The sequence below is a fragment of the Festucalex cinctus genome, chromosome 14 (genome assembly GCF_051991245.1).
Source record: "Festucalex cinctus isolate MCC-2025b chromosome 14, RoL_Fcin_1.0, whole genome shotgun sequence".
NCBI classification, from domain to species: Eukaryota; Metazoa; Chordata; class Actinopteri; order Syngnathiformes; family Syngnathidae; genus Festucalex; species Festucalex cinctus.
In genome coordinates this window covers 27730641-27747050 of record NC_135424.1, presented here as the reverse complement: position 1 = coordinate 27747050, position 16410 = coordinate 27730641, and the positions used below count along the sequence as shown (strand labels likewise).

General features: G+C 42.3%; 1 protein-coding gene across 9 annotated transcripts in view; it reads right to left on the bottom strand.

The window, feature by feature from the left end:
- The window catches only part of zswim8 (zinc finger, SWIM-type containing 8), a 1066004-nt gene that overhangs the window by 528137 nt on the left and 521457 nt on the right, over positions 1-16410 (bottom strand). For all 9 annotated transcript variants that reach the window (XR_013278281.1, XM_077494401.1, XM_077494403.1 and 6 more), the window contains one exon: positions 11281-11379. Coding sequence is in view for 8 of the 9 variants with exons in the window: in XM_077494401.1 (XP_077350527.1) it covers positions 11281-11379 (99 nt within the window). In the remaining variant the exon portion in view is untranslated. The remainder of the gene's footprint in view (positions 1-11280; positions 11380-16410) is intronic.

Here is a 16410-nt window from a genome sequence, read left to right as displayed (position 1 = left end):
TATTGCAGCAATCTTCTGACTGGACTCTCTCAAAAGAACATGAGACAATTGCAGCTCATTCAGAACGCTGCAGCTCGAGTTCTGACCAAAACAAAGAGATCAGAACATATTACTCCAGTACTTAAGGATTTACACTGGCTCCCAGTCAGCTGTAGGATAGATTTTAAAGTTCTGCTTTTCGTCTATAAATCACTAAATGGGTTGGGTCCTGAATATATCCAAGAAATGCTGATTGAGTACAAACTCAGCAGGGCTCTGAGATCGACAGACTTGGGCCAACTAGTGGAAGAGTTCGAAGCAAACATGGTGAAGCTGCATTTAGCTGTTAGGCTGCACACAGATGGAATAGGCTGCCAACAGAAGTAAAGTCAGCCCCAAGTGTAAATGCTTTTAAATCCAGGTTAAAAACTTTGCTTTTTTTCCTCATACCTTTGATTAGGGACTTTTAATCAGCTTTAATTAAGTTGTTTTCATTCCTTTTTAATTATTGTTTTTATTATTTTAAACTTTCTTACGCTAAATGTTTTCATTGTATGTTCTTTTTAGTACATTTTGTAACCTATTTTTATTTATTCTTCTTCCTTTGAATGTTAACTATTGTTTGTTAATACTTATGTGTTGCCTTTCCTTGTGTAAAGCACATTGAGTTGCCTTGTGTATGAAATGTGCTATAAAAATAAACTTGCCTTTGCCTGTCTCGAATGATGTGAAAACTTCTGCAGTCATCTAGTTCAGCCAATTAGAAGTTTTGCGGATTAAATAACTTGATGATAGCATTAGGGTTTAAAACGTGTTTAGAATATGTGTTTCTTTTGTGAAGCTTTGGCACGTCAATTCTTGCTAAATTTCAAACTTTTTGTGTCCTAAGTTGCTTTAAAGTCAAAAGCCTGATTTATGCCTCTGCGTTTTCTCTCGTGTTAATGACCAGCGTAGATCACATGATCTACGCAAGCCATGAATTTTAAGTGCCGCGTAGCTCGTGGCCGGCTGCGGCGCACACGTCGCCAATCCTTGCACGCCGTAGATGGCGGGGCGTAGCTCGGTCGTGATTGGTCCGTTCGATGGCATGCTTTTTTTTTCTTTTTCTCTCTCTAGGCCCCCCTGCCCAGATAGTTTCCGTGAAGGCAAAAGGCAAAGGCAACTGTGGCACAAATCCTGGCCGGAGAGCATGGCTGTACACGTGGATATGTGCGTGGGCCGAGAGGCGGGAAAAAACAAAAAAAAAAAAAACCTGTCTGTTGTGTTTTGGCAAGTTTACGGCCAAACATTGATGCAAATTGGCATTAAATAATTGCCATGGTGATGAGCCAACTCTATGGAATCAGAATCCTGTTAATACTCGAAACCTCGGAACCTCGGTTTGAAACCTCGTAACCTCGGTTTGAAACCTCGTAACTTTGGTTTGAATCTCCGAAAACATTTTTGAATGACTGAAAAAATGTTTTGAATCTCCAAAAATAAAGTTTGAATGACTAAAAAGATCACAGAAAAAGCTTTAAAATAAAAATAAATAGAAAAAAAAAAATCTAAGAAAAGTTTTTTAAAGTATGACTTTACAGTGTTTCACCCACAAATTTTCAGAGGTTCAAAACGGTCACCAGCCAAGTTTCAAAAATGGCATTTTGGCATTGTTCTCCCTAGGCATTTATTTGTTTCCCGTTTTTGAAACCTGTAAACTCTGAACGTTCTCAAAACGTTGAAAAAATATTTCCAAACCTGAAAAGTGGGTTTGAATCTCCAAAAAGCATATTAAATCATTCAAAAAGATAGCCTTTTTTCCCCTAATTTAATTTTACAGTGTTTCACCCACAAACTTTCAGAGGTTCAAAACAGCCACAAGCCAAGTTTTAAAATAGGCATTTTGGCATTGTTTTCCCTAGGCATTGGTTGAAAGACTGAAAATGTTTTCAATGTTGTTTTGAAACTGCAATTCAAAGTCCCATTGAATTACAAAACAGCGACGGTCACAGGACCATGGAAGAACTGCCCGGTGGAGTGTGGGAGGGTGGGGAGCGGGGCGTTAGAACACTGCCAAAACTCCACGAATCCTCGTAACTTCGTACTTGAAACTTGAAGCCAAGCAAGCGGTGGTCATGTGGTTGGGAGTAGCAAGCGGAAGTGTACTTCAGTCCAATCGTCTTTTCTGTTTGCTGAGCAAGGTGGGTCTAACACTTTGTGGCCAATTGGACGGACTTAAGTTCACTTCCGCTTCCTACTCCCAACCACATGACCACCGCGTGGCTTCAAGTTTCAAGTATGAAGTTACGAGAGGATTCGAGGAGTTTTGGCAGTGTTCTAACGCCCCGACCCCCCCTGTGAGTGTCGCTGTTGTGCAATTGACTGAATTACAGTTTAAAAATAACATTGGAAAACATTTTCAGTGTTTCAACCGTAAAAAAATTATCACAATTTACAGGTTTAAAAAATGGGAAACAAATAAATGCCTCGGGAGAACAATGCCAAAATGCCATTTTTGAAACTTGACTGGTGACGGTTTTGAACCTCTGAAAATTTGTGGGTAAAACACATTAAATTCATACTTTAAAAAAAAAAAAAAAATGTCTGTCTTTTCTTAGCATTTTTTTTTTTTATTTTGAAGCTTTTTCTGTGATCTTTTTAGTCATTCAAAAAATATTTTTGGAGATTCAAAACATTTTTTTGGGAGATTCAAAACATTTTTTTGGAGATTCAAAACATTTTTTCAGTCATACAAAAATGTTTTCGGAGATACAAACCAAAGTTACAAGGTTTCGAGTATTGGCAGGATTCTTTTTTTTTTTTTTTTTTCTTTTTAGAGCTCAGAATTGTTCATTCGGTAGTCTTACCGATTCAACGTCTTATCATCATTGCTCTTTTTTTTTTTTTTTTTTTGTGTGTGTGTGTGTGTTGGTGTGTGCGTGCGTGTGCATCCGTGCGTGTGCATGCGTGCGTGCGTTTGCGTGCGTGTGTGCATGTGTGTACAAATACGTATAAATTGATACTCATTAATTCACCTAAAATCTTATAAAAATCCCATTACCCTTCACCTTAACCAAGTACTTCAAAGTCTCGCCAGAGTCGTGAAGTTCAAATGGTCAGGAGACCAGAGAAAAGGTAAAAAAAGATAAAGAAAGATAAATCAAAGTGAAATCCAGCACCGGCCAGACACTTACTGCCTTCCCCATGGTTAGAGAATCAGAGTCTTACGCTGACCCCAAAAGCCTCTAAATTCCAACAAATTAACGAGATCTCAAGAGTCCGGAGGAAAAACTAAAGAGAGGAAGGAGGGAAGGATCGATGAGGCAGAGTGAGATCCATGGAAACCAGTACATCCAATCCATCAAAGTGAAATCCAGAACCAACCAAACCCCTCCTGCGTGGTTACAAAACCAGTCTTATACCAACCCCAGAAACCTCAAACTTCAAATAAATTGAGGAGATCTCAAGTGACCAGAGGAAAAACATAAGAGAGGAAGGAGGGAACGAAAGATAAAGCAAAGTGAGATCCACAGACACCAGCACTCACTGATTCAACGGGCTGTGGGAGGGAGTGGCGAATTCTGTTTGAGTTTCAGTAGACGCTGGTGTGATGGAACTGGCATGTATAAGGACCGCCACCAAAGAAAGAAGCCGTCAACCGTGGCCCAGCAAAGCGAGCACCGCCCCCCCCGGAATCCCCCAGGCCGCGGCAGCACCAAGGCCACCCCCACGCCACCCGAGCGGACACCGTTCGGCGAGCCGACCCAGACGCCCGGAACACCCCCGCCCCAGCCCCGGCCCACACCCCCGAGCCCAAGGCCGCAGAACGAGGCCCGGCGGGCCCCCACAGCGCCCCACCGGTCCCCAGCTTACTGAGTCCGCCAGCTCGCCGACTGGCGAGCTCTACCCTTACACCGTGAATGTGGCCCCACCCAGTGTATATACAAGTGTGTGCGTGTGGTGCATTAAAATTGGGAGCAGGTGAGTCGGAGCAGAGGGAAAAAAAAAATTTCCCCTACTCCGACCCACCCGCATCCCAAAAAAAAATGAATATGTATATGTGTGGTGCATTAAAAAAGGAAATGGAGGGACAAAGTGATGGGGCAGGGACACAGATGGGGGGACCACAGCGCTGCCAGGCACTGCAGTCTATCCCCCCTGATGGCTCCCTACCCCAGCTCACCCCTCCCCTTGGACATGAAGTGCATTAAAATTGGAGGGGAGTTGAAGGGTGAAGACGGTGTTTACACCCTTCCCCACCCCACCAAGAAATGGGTTGTGTGCCCTATGTGTATATTTACAAAGTGTATCGTGCAAAACTAGTGAAGTGAGTAAGAGGAGCGACCAGCGGGGCCTCCCCCAACCCGGCGGGTGCAGGTGGCACGCCCGCCACCCAGTACCCCCCCCCCACCAACCCAACCATCTGGCACCCAACAGGCGGACAGGGCCAGCGCAGCAGGGCCACCGGACAGCCCACCGGCCACCAGAGCCCGCCCGGGGCGCCAGGAGTTCCACCGGAGTGGGGCAGGCCCCAAACCCCCGCCCGGCCCCCGGAGCCCGACGCCCGGGCCAGGGAGGGAGCCCCAGGCCCAGGGAAAGGGAGGGGGCGGGGGCAGACAGGGAAGGGGGGAGGGCAGAAGCGGGGAGGAGATGACAAGGCGAAAGGGCGGCTGCAGGGCAGGAGGGGGGGAGGGGGGAGGAGGAGGGAGGGCGACAAGGGAAAAGGGACCGGGAGGCAGAGGAGGACGGGCGGGGGGAGGTGAGGAGGGAGAGGAGACAGGGGGGAGGAAGGGGGAGGTGAGAGGGAACCACGGGGCACACCTGAAGCCCACCCGCCCCGAACCGCGCCGCCGGGCACGGAGCAGCGGACCGCGCCGGGACGGCACCCCGGGCACCAGGGAAAGCACCCCAACACGGCACCCCACAGCGGGCCCAGGGAGCGGCCAAGACGCAACCACCACCGAGCAGACAACGAGGGTGGCAGAGCCACCCCCGCCCAACCACGGGGGACAGCGTCAAGAAAATTGACTAACTAGCATGCAGTAACACCAAGTGTTGATGCCTAGTGCCCACTAGAAATAAATCTTAAGGAGTTAGTAAGTATAGTGTCGTATAGTGTGGTGTACTCGAGCCCACTAGGAGCAACTAGGTTCCTGACTATATAAAAATAAAAACAATCAGTTACAAAATACCAAATACAGAAGCAGCGAAAACAGAAGTTGTAACGATGTGGTGGCTCTCGTTAACAGGCAGAATCTAGGCAGGATTAAGTTGCCAAATTAAGATTAAAATATTCTATGTACCTAGACCATATTTGTTTAAATCTCGATACTTGATTTTTATTTAAGGGAGAGATTTTTTCCATTGAGATATAATTTATTAGTTGGTTTAACCAGTGGTCGATATTTAGAGATTGTTTATTTTTCCAATTAACAAGAATTATTTTTTTTTTTAGCAATAGTAAGGGCTATAAGTATAGATTGAGATTGTTTACATGGTAGCTCAATTATTGTTAAGTCACCTAGTAAACACAATCTTGGAGATAAAGGAAGCCTACAGTTTAATATATCAGCGAGCTTTTCCAAGATTTTAGTCCAGAAATACAGCACTGGAGTACATGACCATAAAGCATGAAGATAAGTATCGGCAGTATTTTGAGCACTGGAGACAAATGTCGGAGTCAGAGAGTCCCATTTTTTTCATCATATATTGTGTAATATATGTTCTATAAAGTATCTTATATTGGATAAGTTGCAAATTTGTATGTTTTGTCATTTTAAATACATTTTCACAGATTTGGGTCCAAAAGTCTGGTTCCGGAACTATAGACTTTTTCCCATTTTAAAATCGGTAAATACGTTTTATTTGTATATAAAAATAACATATATTTTTGATATTTTTTTTGTTGTTGTTTGAGAAAGCTTTATAATATCTTTAGCTAAGACAGGCAGTTGGAGCGTATCCTGAAGTGTTGGGATTTGTTTCTTAACCATATTTTTAACTTGCAGATAATGTAAGAAATTTCCGTTTTTTATTTCATATTTTTGGACCAAACTTGTATACGATATAAACTTATTATCTGAGAAAAGATGATAAAGGTGTGTAATTCCTTTCTGCTCCCATAAGCTTAAATAGAACACATGATTATTAAGTTGAAAGTCGGGGTTATGCCAGATGGGAGAGAGTCCACAGGGCGCCAATTGGGAGTTTGTCATTTCTAATGCCTTCCACCAGGCAGTCAGGGTGGCGGCTATCATTGGGTTTTTAAAACAATTATGTTGTTTTATCGATTTTGTAATAAAGAGCGACGGTCACAGGATCATGGAAGAACTACCTGGTGGAGTGTGGGAGGGTGGGGAGCGGGGCGTTAGAACACTGCCAAAACTCCGCGAATCCTCGTAACTTCGTACTTGAAACTTGAAGCCAAGCGGTGGTCATGTGGTTGGGAGTAGCAAGCGGAAGTGTACTTCAGTCCAATCGTCTTTTCTGTTTGCTGAGCAAGGTGGGTCTAACACTTTGTGGCCAATTGGACGGACTTAAGTTCACTTCCGCTCCCTACTCCCAACCACATGACCACCGCGTGGCTTCAAGTTTCAAGTATGAAGTTACGAGAGGATTCGAGGAGTTTTGGCAGTGTTCTAACGCCAACCCCCCCCCCCCCCCCCCCCCCCCCCCACACACACACACACACACGCGTATTGGCAGTGTTTTTCCGTGGCCCTGTGAGTGTCGCTGTTGTGCAATTGACTGAATTACAGTTTAAAAATAACATTGGAAAACATTTTCAGTGTTTCAACCGTAAAAAAATTATCACAATTTACAGGTTTAAAAAATGGGAAACAAATAAATGCCTCGGGAGAACAATGACAAAATGCCATTTTTGAAACTTGACTGGTGACTGTTTTGAACCTCTGAAAATTTGTGGGTGAAACACTGTAAAGTCATACTTTAAAAAGAAAATGTCTGTCTTTTCTTACCATTTTTTTTTTTATTTTGAAGCTTTTTCTGTGATCTTTTTAGTCATTCAAAAAATATTTTTGGGAGATTCAAAACATTTTTTGGGAGATTCAAAACATTTTTTTGGAGATTCAAAACATTTTTTCAGTCATACAAAAATGTTTTCGGAGATTCAAACCAAAGTTACAAGGTTTCGAGTATTGGCAGGATTCTGATTCTATACAACTCTCCCCCCCGGCTTTGTTTCGTGTTTCTGAATTAAATTGAACTTCCTGAATTCGGCATAAAATGCAGAGGAATCTCCACTCTGTGGCGTCCCAGCCGTAGCGACAGCCCGACTTGGAGTGAAACTACAGCAGACACCGATCTGTATTTTGCACAAGTTTGAAGGCAAACGCATATGAGCGGAGCTCCGCCGTAACGTCTCCGCGTGAGCTTGAGGCACAAGTATACTGAGACCTAAAGCCTGATTCTGGCGCACGGAGGGGACGGGGACACCTGTTGCACGAGTTTAAAAGCCAGCGCACAGAGAACTTCCTCTCTTGCTGCTCTTCCACTTCACCCGTTTTTTTTGGGGGGGGTTTTCAGCGCTCTCCCCACGAATGCTTTCCCAACCCCACAATGGGAGATCAACCACGTGGCCTTTTGGTCTTTTGAACCAACGACTGCCCCGAACTGCGTGTGCCCAAGCGCGCAGGATGCAAGGAAGCCACCAACTTGTGGCCTTCTTCTGGAACTCAGTTTCACCCACCTTGCGCCCAAACAATGGCCGTCTGAGCCACGCTGTCCAACATCGTTCCTGCCGCACTTCAGGAGCGCACTGCCAGCCGCGGGCCTGTCCCATCTCGCCCGCTCGCCAGACTTCATGCAGGCTCCTCATCAGGCCCTGGCCAAGCCATCCAGCTCTTCCCATGACGTGCCTTGCTATCTTGGGCACGGAACCAGCTCACCACCCGATGACCTGCTTCGGCACGCCACTCTCCAGCCATGCGCTCATCGTTCCATCTGTGGACCTGCTGTGATGTTCCAGCCGCACGCCCACCTGCCTCCAATTGGATTACAGTTTTTCTTCAAGAGAGTTTTGCCCCCTTTCGAAGAGCTGGGTTCAAGTTGTTTTTTTTGTTTTTTTTACAATTTTAAAAATGTGCAAAATTTTAGGTTACTTTATTTAAATTAACAAATAGTCCGCTCTTAACCCTTTAACGGTCACTCCAAGAAAAAAAAAAACATTTAAAAAATTATTTTTTCATATTTTCTGAGTTATTGGGCCACTAATAGAAAAAAATAAATGAAAATTATATTTACACGCCCCCTAGTTTTTATAATATGATCCTCTACCAAATGGTTGAGATGGATGTTGATGTTAACTAATTTAATAATGTGCAATAGCAATTAAATTGTTGTTTATAACCTGCAAAGACAAAAAGTAATGAGGAAAATGTAAAAAAAAAAAAAAAGGTTAATAATTGATGTCAAGTCAATTTTATTATAATAAAGAAGCTTTCACTTGCGTTTTTGCACGAAAATTCCATCTGCTTGAATCTTACATCCATTTTCTTGACCGCATACTCCTCACAAGGGTCGCGGGAGTGCTGGAGCCTATCCCAGCTGGCTTCGGGCAGTAGGCGGGATACACCCTGGAATGGTTGCCAGACAATCGCAGGGCACACAGAGACCAACAACCATCCACACACACAAGCACACCTAGGGACAATTTGGAGCGCCCAATTAAAATGCCAAGCATGTCTTGGGAATGTGGGAGGAGACCGGAGTACCCGGAGAAGACCCACGCAGGTACGGGGAGAACATGCAAACTTCACCCAGGAAAGCCGGAGCCTGGACTCGATCTTGCGTCTTCAGTACTGGGAAGGCGGACGTGCTAACCACTCAACCACCATGCTGCCCTGCTTGAATCTTGTCTCTGGCATTATATCAGCTATAAAATCAAAGCCTGATGCAGAGTGCCATGGCCGAGAAGTCAAAAACGCCCATGAAAAGGAGCATAGCCAGGAATTCTTCGATCGCTGCAAGATTAGTCTTGATTGGATCCCCCAGCTCAGAGTACAAATTCAATTGATGAGCAATATCTTGAATCATCTCATCTGTGAAGATCATTTTGAAGTACTGAAAGGGTGTCTTGACCATTTCAGAAGGTGTTTCAAATTTGAATCAGGAACCTGGATGTCCTCAATATCTACAATAGCTTCCAAAATTCATCTGGCTTCTTTTTCTTTGTTTTCAGTCATTTTCTTCTACTTGCCAGGGGTTGACATAGTCATCCAGTTCTTCATTTACCCTTTTTAGGGTATTTTTCCCCCTTTCTCTTCCTCTTAGCAGGTGTGCTGGTCGAGGGCAGCTCATCTTCATCCAAAGATTCAGGGGATTCACTTCACAACTCTGCTTGGTCGGCAGATAATCAGGATACCCAATTTTGTCATAAGAATGACAGATCAGCCTCAGACTCTTGAGGATCTACTGGTATTGGTACTGGTACAAGGGCCAGAAAATTCCTTGGCCATAAAATGATTTAGCGTCCATCAATTTTTCCCGAAAAACATTTTTTCCCGAAAAACAAGAGGGAGGATAAAGAAACGTCTCACCATCATCAAGGTTAGCATGTTTGCTAAATTGTACAACCTATCAATCAATCAATTTCAAGATAAAAACACTATAGCTAAAACATCCATCCATCCATTTTCTTGACCGCTTATTCCTCACAAGGGTCGCGGGGTGCTGGAGCCTATCACAGCTGGCTTTGGGCAGTAGGCGGGGTACACCCTGGACTGGTTGCCAGCCAATCGCAGGGCATAGCTAAAACATATTGACAACAATGTATGAATAGTGTTTTTATTGTGTAGAAAATTGTAACTGTCTGTGAAATGAGCACATCTGACCTGTAACCATATGGTTGAGCTGCCCAGCTATTCTAATTTCTACCATGAGTGCCATCTCAACCATTTGGTCAACCATGTTTTTTAAAAAAAACTTTGACCCTTATAACATGTTTTTGTCTTGCATCAAATTACATAATTTGGCTAATTAACATGTTAGATGATAAAACATGTCGAAAAAAGCAACTTATCTTTCAAAGTTCAGCCAAAGATAGTGCCCATGTCAGCCATGATTTGCAAGTTTCTCACTTGCTAATGGCAGGATGACTGAAAGCTCTAACTGTCAAAAAGTAGAGTGACCTCTAGTGGTTATTTTGTGCTTGGCATACCTCAACCAAGTGGTAGAGATGGCCCAATCAGGCTAAGTTCAGTTCGACACATTTTCCAATAGAATATAATGACTCAAAATGTGGTCTACCAAATGGTCGAGCAGACCATTAAAGGAAAGAAAAATGCACTGAGCTGTAACCATAGTCTTACAAACGCCATTATGCCATGTAGTGACAGAAAAATGACATAAATTAACACAAACACAAATTACTGTCTGCGATTGCCTGGCAACCAGTTCAGGATGTACTGCCCGAATCCAGCTGGGATAGACTCCCTGCGACCCTTGTGAGGAATAAGCGGTTGAGAAAATGGATGGATGGACCAAAAAATGTCACACTCGTTTTTTACAGTACAGTACACATTTTTCATTTGAAAACAATTGCATGAATTGTTATGAAATTACTGTATCAGTGACTAAAAAATGCAAACTAGGACTTCGGGTGACGACATGTTCGAAGCAGCTGCTTGAAGACCGCGCTCCGTCCATACTCAATATACTTCCTAACTAAAACCACAATACTCGACATTTTCTTTTTCTTTTTTTTCAAGATAGCAACATCCTTAAGAGGCAAAGGATCACAAAAACAGGATCAAAATAAAGATAAAGGCGACAATTTGAGACAACTAACTTTGAACCAGGCTCGGGGCGGACCTGCAGCTTCAGAAGATAGCGTGCATAACTGCGAGTCTAAAATACTGACTGAGCTCGAGAAGTTGAGGAAGGACAACCAACCAACCACATGCAAACTCAACTCTCCCTGACAAGGCTGGAAACATCTTTTGAGGGACTTAGACAAGATGTGACAAAATTGGGAAACAGAGTCGTATTATTTGTATTTGTATGATACCAATTGTATGTGAAGGCCCTATCTCAGGACAATTATTGTTATGTTGTTGTCAGTTTTGACAATAAAAGTTAAAACAATGCAAACAAGTTTCTACTAGGTTAACATTTCTTCCCACTTTTATGTTAACAAGAGCATGAAAAATTAGACGAAAAATATTGAACATTTAATTGTAAATTTACATATAAATTGAGATATAAAATGTGTGATTAATTTGCGATTAATCGTGAGTTAATTATTGAAATAATGTGATTAATTGTGATTAAAAAAAATAATCGACTGAGACCTCTAGTATTTACCTAGTGCTGAAACAGCTGCACCAAAGCCCAGCTCTTCATCACCTAGCATCTCATTGTTGTGCTTGCGGCTGGGTGGGCCGGAGCCAGTTGGAGAGACAACTGCAAAGTAAAAGAAAAGAACAGAGATGTTGCACATGAGCTGTTTGGAATTTCTGCTCCAGTTATTTAACAGTGCAGCTAATATACATGATAACCGCTGTCCCACCACATTTGCGTACGACTGGCCCAAAAATGTACCGGCCATTCCGTAAACGCCTGAAATTCCCAATGGCCACCCCACCTCTTACTACAAAAACATTATTTAATTTCATTACTTTGAAATAAAGATATATTGATCCTCTTTCCAACATTTACGAAATGTATACTTAATGTTAGTCACTGTACTTACATTTGGTAGAAAATTGTATGTTAAAAGTTTCATTCTCACTGATACACTGGAAAAAAAAACTACAGAATTTTAGAATTTACCCAATAAATGTAGGTTAATTTGCAGCCACTTTAAATTGGGTAAACATAAATTTACAGTGTGGTTAAATATCACATTAATTGAGTAATTATGAAATATGTTGGGTATTTTATGCAAGCGAGGCAAGAGGTGCACTCCGTGTAAATGAACCTGTTGTTGTTTTGTGGTGTTGCATTTTTTGTGCTATAGAGTTGTTTTGTTCATTTGTGCCATTGCAGTATAGGTGTCGATTTTATTTTGAAGTGAACAGGAAGTAGTGTTAAAAATCGAAAGGAAATTATTTAACGAACGGACATTCCGCCTTTTGGTAGCGTCGTTCCAAGGTCGAGGAAGACGTGTGTGCGCTAGAGCCCTCGACATTCACAGGTGATCCAGTACACTTAATTGAGTGGAAGGCCTCATTTAATGCACTCATTGATAAAAAGAACATCTCACCTGCTGACAAACTGCACTACTTGAAGAAATACGTGGAAGGTCCAGCTCGAAACGCTCTTGATGGCATCTTCTACAGGAATGACAGTGATGCATACAAGGATGCATGGGAACGCCTCAACCAAAGGTATGGACATTCATTTATCATACAGAAAGCATTCAGAGAAAGGTTGGCAAAGTGGCCAAAGATACAAACAAAGGACTCAGCGGGATTTAGGGCATTTGCTGATTTCATTCAAACATGTTATGAAGCTATGCCTCACATTGAAGGCTTACAAATTCTCAATGATTGTGAAGAGAACCAAAAACTTGTACAAAAGTTACCTGACTGGGCTGTTGTAAGGTGGAATCGTCAAACTACCCAGTTCATGAAAGAAAATGGGAAATTTCCAAGTTTAAAGGACTTTGCTGAGTTCATGTCATTTGAAGCGGATATCGTCTGCAATCCGATTACATCATTTCAAGCGCTCCATTCAACAGACTACATTACAAATGCTGGTAAAAAAATATCAAAAGGAAAAAGGACCCACCTCCAGTGTTCTCAACACACAAGCAGTAACAGAGACTGAAAATACAAAACAAAGGCCAAGTGTCAAACCACCATGCATGCTTTGTCAAGAAAATGGATATCATCTTCACATTTGCCCACAGTTTCAAGGCAAAGCACTTGCAGAACGAAGAACGTACATAAGGGAGAACAAACTCTGTTATGGCTGTCTCAAACCTGGACACAATGTAAAGAATTGTCATCACAGATTTGAATGCGACATTTGTAAGAAAAAACACCCAACTTGCTTACACGACTTCAGCAACAAATCAACTAATAACTCAAGACAACGCAGAACAGGCAGCAACTACCCTTTCTCTCAATGCAGAACCTAATGGGCAATGTGTCAGTACCGCTATGATTGTACCAGTATGGGTTTCTTCAGAGCCACATCCACATACAGAAAGGCTAGTTTATGCACTCTTAGACACCCAAAGTGACACAGTGTTTGTTGACACAGATGTGTCTAATAGTCTCAAGGTAGAGTCCACTCCAATAAGGTTAAGGCTAACTACAATGCTTGGCAAGGATACTGTAGTGCCAAGTGCACGCGTCTCTGGTCTCAAGGTTAGAGGCTACAACTCTTCAGAAGTGATCGAACTCCCTCCTGCTTACACCAAAGACTGTATACCTGTGAACCGCTCCCACATCCCTACCTGTGACACGGCAAGGCAATGGAATCATCTCAAGGCAATAGTGAACGAGATTCCCCCACAGTTAGAATGTAAAGTTGGTTTATTAATAGGCTACAGTTGTTCAAAGGCACTGGCTCCCAGACAGGTAATTTTGGGAGAAGAGAATGAACCCTATGCAGTTCGCACAACATTGGGATGGCAAGGATGACAAGTCAGTGTCTCAAAATGACATTCTCTTTCTGAACACATTGAAAAAAGGCACTAACAAAAACACAGAAGGACATTATGAAATGCCACTCCCATTTAAGGAAAGATCATACCTGCCAAACAATAAGCAAGTGGCTACAGTGCAACTTCAAAATCTTAAAAACAAACTGAGCAAAAATGAAAGACAAAAAGAGCAATCTGTGAACTTCATGAGTGAAGTCATAGAAAAGGGTAATGCAGAAGAAGTGCACAGTGAGACAAGACAGGTCAAAAAGGTACATGGATTAAACACACTCAAAACAGAACACAAAGGAATATTAGACGTTAGTTAACAAAGTTCTCCTCATGGTACAAAGCCACTCAAGCCATTCCTCGACTCATTCGCTTCGCCAAAGGAGATAAAACAACAAGTCATAGTACAGTACAAGAAAGACAAAACGCACAATGTGTAATTTTGAAAGACATCAAAGGAAGTGAGTATGCAGAGGACATAAAGATGCTAAAACATGGAAAGGCACTTCCTCGCAAAGGCAAACTATTTCAAATGGACACTTTTCTTGGCAGCGATGGACTCCTTAAGGTGGGAGGGAGGCTCAAAAATGCTTCATGCTCCTCCATACTGAAACATCCAGTAATAGTTCCAGAGAATCACCATGTCACACAACTGATTATTGCTCACTTCCACAGCAAACTGCAAAACCAACGGAAAAGGGAATATCTATCCAACATCGCAGCAAGGCACAAATGGCACACTCCCAGGAGAAACTTGAAAGTTGGAGATGTTGTAATGGAGAAGATGGATGATTTGCCACGCAACGAATGGAGATTAGCGCGCGTAATGGACACAGTAATCGACCAAGATGGACTTGTGAGAAAAGTGAAGATTCCTTTTAGAGACAAGAAGACCGAGAAAGGAAAATCTTCTGGAGGACTTTCTATCGTGAAACAGTGCAGAAACTGGTTCTGCTCCCTGAGACTGATCAATCATATTCTGCAGTTTAATGTTTATGCGTTAAGGACTATGTGTTTCAAAGAGGTCAAAGGTTACAGGTCATTTTTGATTAGGAAATCATTATTACTCCATTCCATAATCAATTGAGTATAATGATTTGGTGGGAGTGTAAATGAACCTGTTGTTGTTTTGTGGTGTTGCATTTTTTTGTGCGATAGAGTTGTTTTGTTCCTTTGTGCCATTGCAGTATAGGTGCCGATTTTATTTTGAAGTGAACAGGAAGTAGTGTTAAAAATCGAAAGGAAATGACTTAACGAACGGACATTCCGCCTTTTGGTAGCGTCGTTCCAAGGTTGAGGAAGACGTGTGTGCGCGGCAGCCAGATAGAACGAAAACAACTAAGGTTAAAGATTCACCGACTACTCATTAGCACCTGGTTGAGAAGGGAACGAGGTTTGTGTTTGTCATATTTATGGTTAATTGATTAATATCGTTACATTTCACGTTGTTTGTTTGTGTCATTTGCTGCGTGGTGAAATACTGTACTATCATTTTCACCCACTAGAGTGTGCTAACGCATTACGCTAAGGCTCAAGATTCTGTTTATTTTGCTGAGGATTTGTATTTCTGTATGGTTTATTTTTCGTTATAAGTAAAAGCAAAGGGCAAGGTTACATTTTGTATTTACTATGTTTAATTCCTGTTCATTTTAGCATATGGGTCCAAGAGACTTTTTTGTAGGTCTTGGGCTCCCTCATACACCTAAAAATTTTCGTAGATCTTGCTTAAACGTACAACCGGGGCTGCTTCATTAAAAATTGCTAGGGGGCGCTATTGAGTCATTTTTGTAAAAATAGCACAATCAACAATGAAATATTGTTCATTTTACCAGGCCAGATGTGTGTGCCAAGTTTCATGAGTTTCTGCGCATGTTTAGACCCTCAAAACTGGCGTTGTTTTCTTGGCGAACAGTGCTTAGCCACGCCCACAGCGTTTCGCGAAAATTCACAAACTTCGTGTTGTGACATCATGAAAGCCGAATCCCTCATCTGAGCAAATATGAGGTAGGTCCAGTTAACGTGTTTGGAGAAAAACGTAGAAGAAAATTTGTAAGAAAAAAAATTGCCACTAGGTGGCGCTATCAGTAAGATGAAATATAAGTTCATAGATGTCTTTAGGGCTGGACTCTCATCAAATGTGTGAAATTTTGAGAAGATAGGATCATCTCGGTCAAGTTAATGCAGCTTTTATTGTCACGAAAAATCTTTAGACTTTGCGGCACCGTAGCGGCCACGCCCTTTGGCGAAAAGTTACAATATTCGGTGTGGGGCATGATCAACATCTTAAGGCTTTTCTGACCAATTTTCAACTGGATCCCTTCAACGAGCTCAGCGCAGTAGCTAAAAACGTAAAGTATGACATTTATTGTTACCACTAGGTGGCGCTATATGTATAACTGAATTTTATCATATAGATGTTTTCAGGCCATGACTATTACATTGCCTGAGAAGTTTGAGATTTTTTGGAGCTTGAACATGGGAGTTATTAAGCATTTGCTCTTTCTGGACAAATGAAATTTTAAAGGCAATATTTGATGCCCCGCCCCCATCATATAGTATTTCGAAAAGGCAAGACTTTTTGCCCAGTTGTTCTCTCACATCTTGAGATGATAAATGCCAAGTTTGAAGTTAATTGGATGAAAAATGTTTGCAGAGGGGGAAAAAGCATGACCACAGTGAATGTGCCAAAATAGGCCAAAATTGGACATTAAAAAATTCATAGCTCATTTCCTGTACATTTTAGCTACATGGTCCTAATAGACTTTTTTGTGCATCTCGGGGTGCTACACGTGCCTGCCAATTTTCGTTGCTCTAGCTCAAACGTGCCGGGC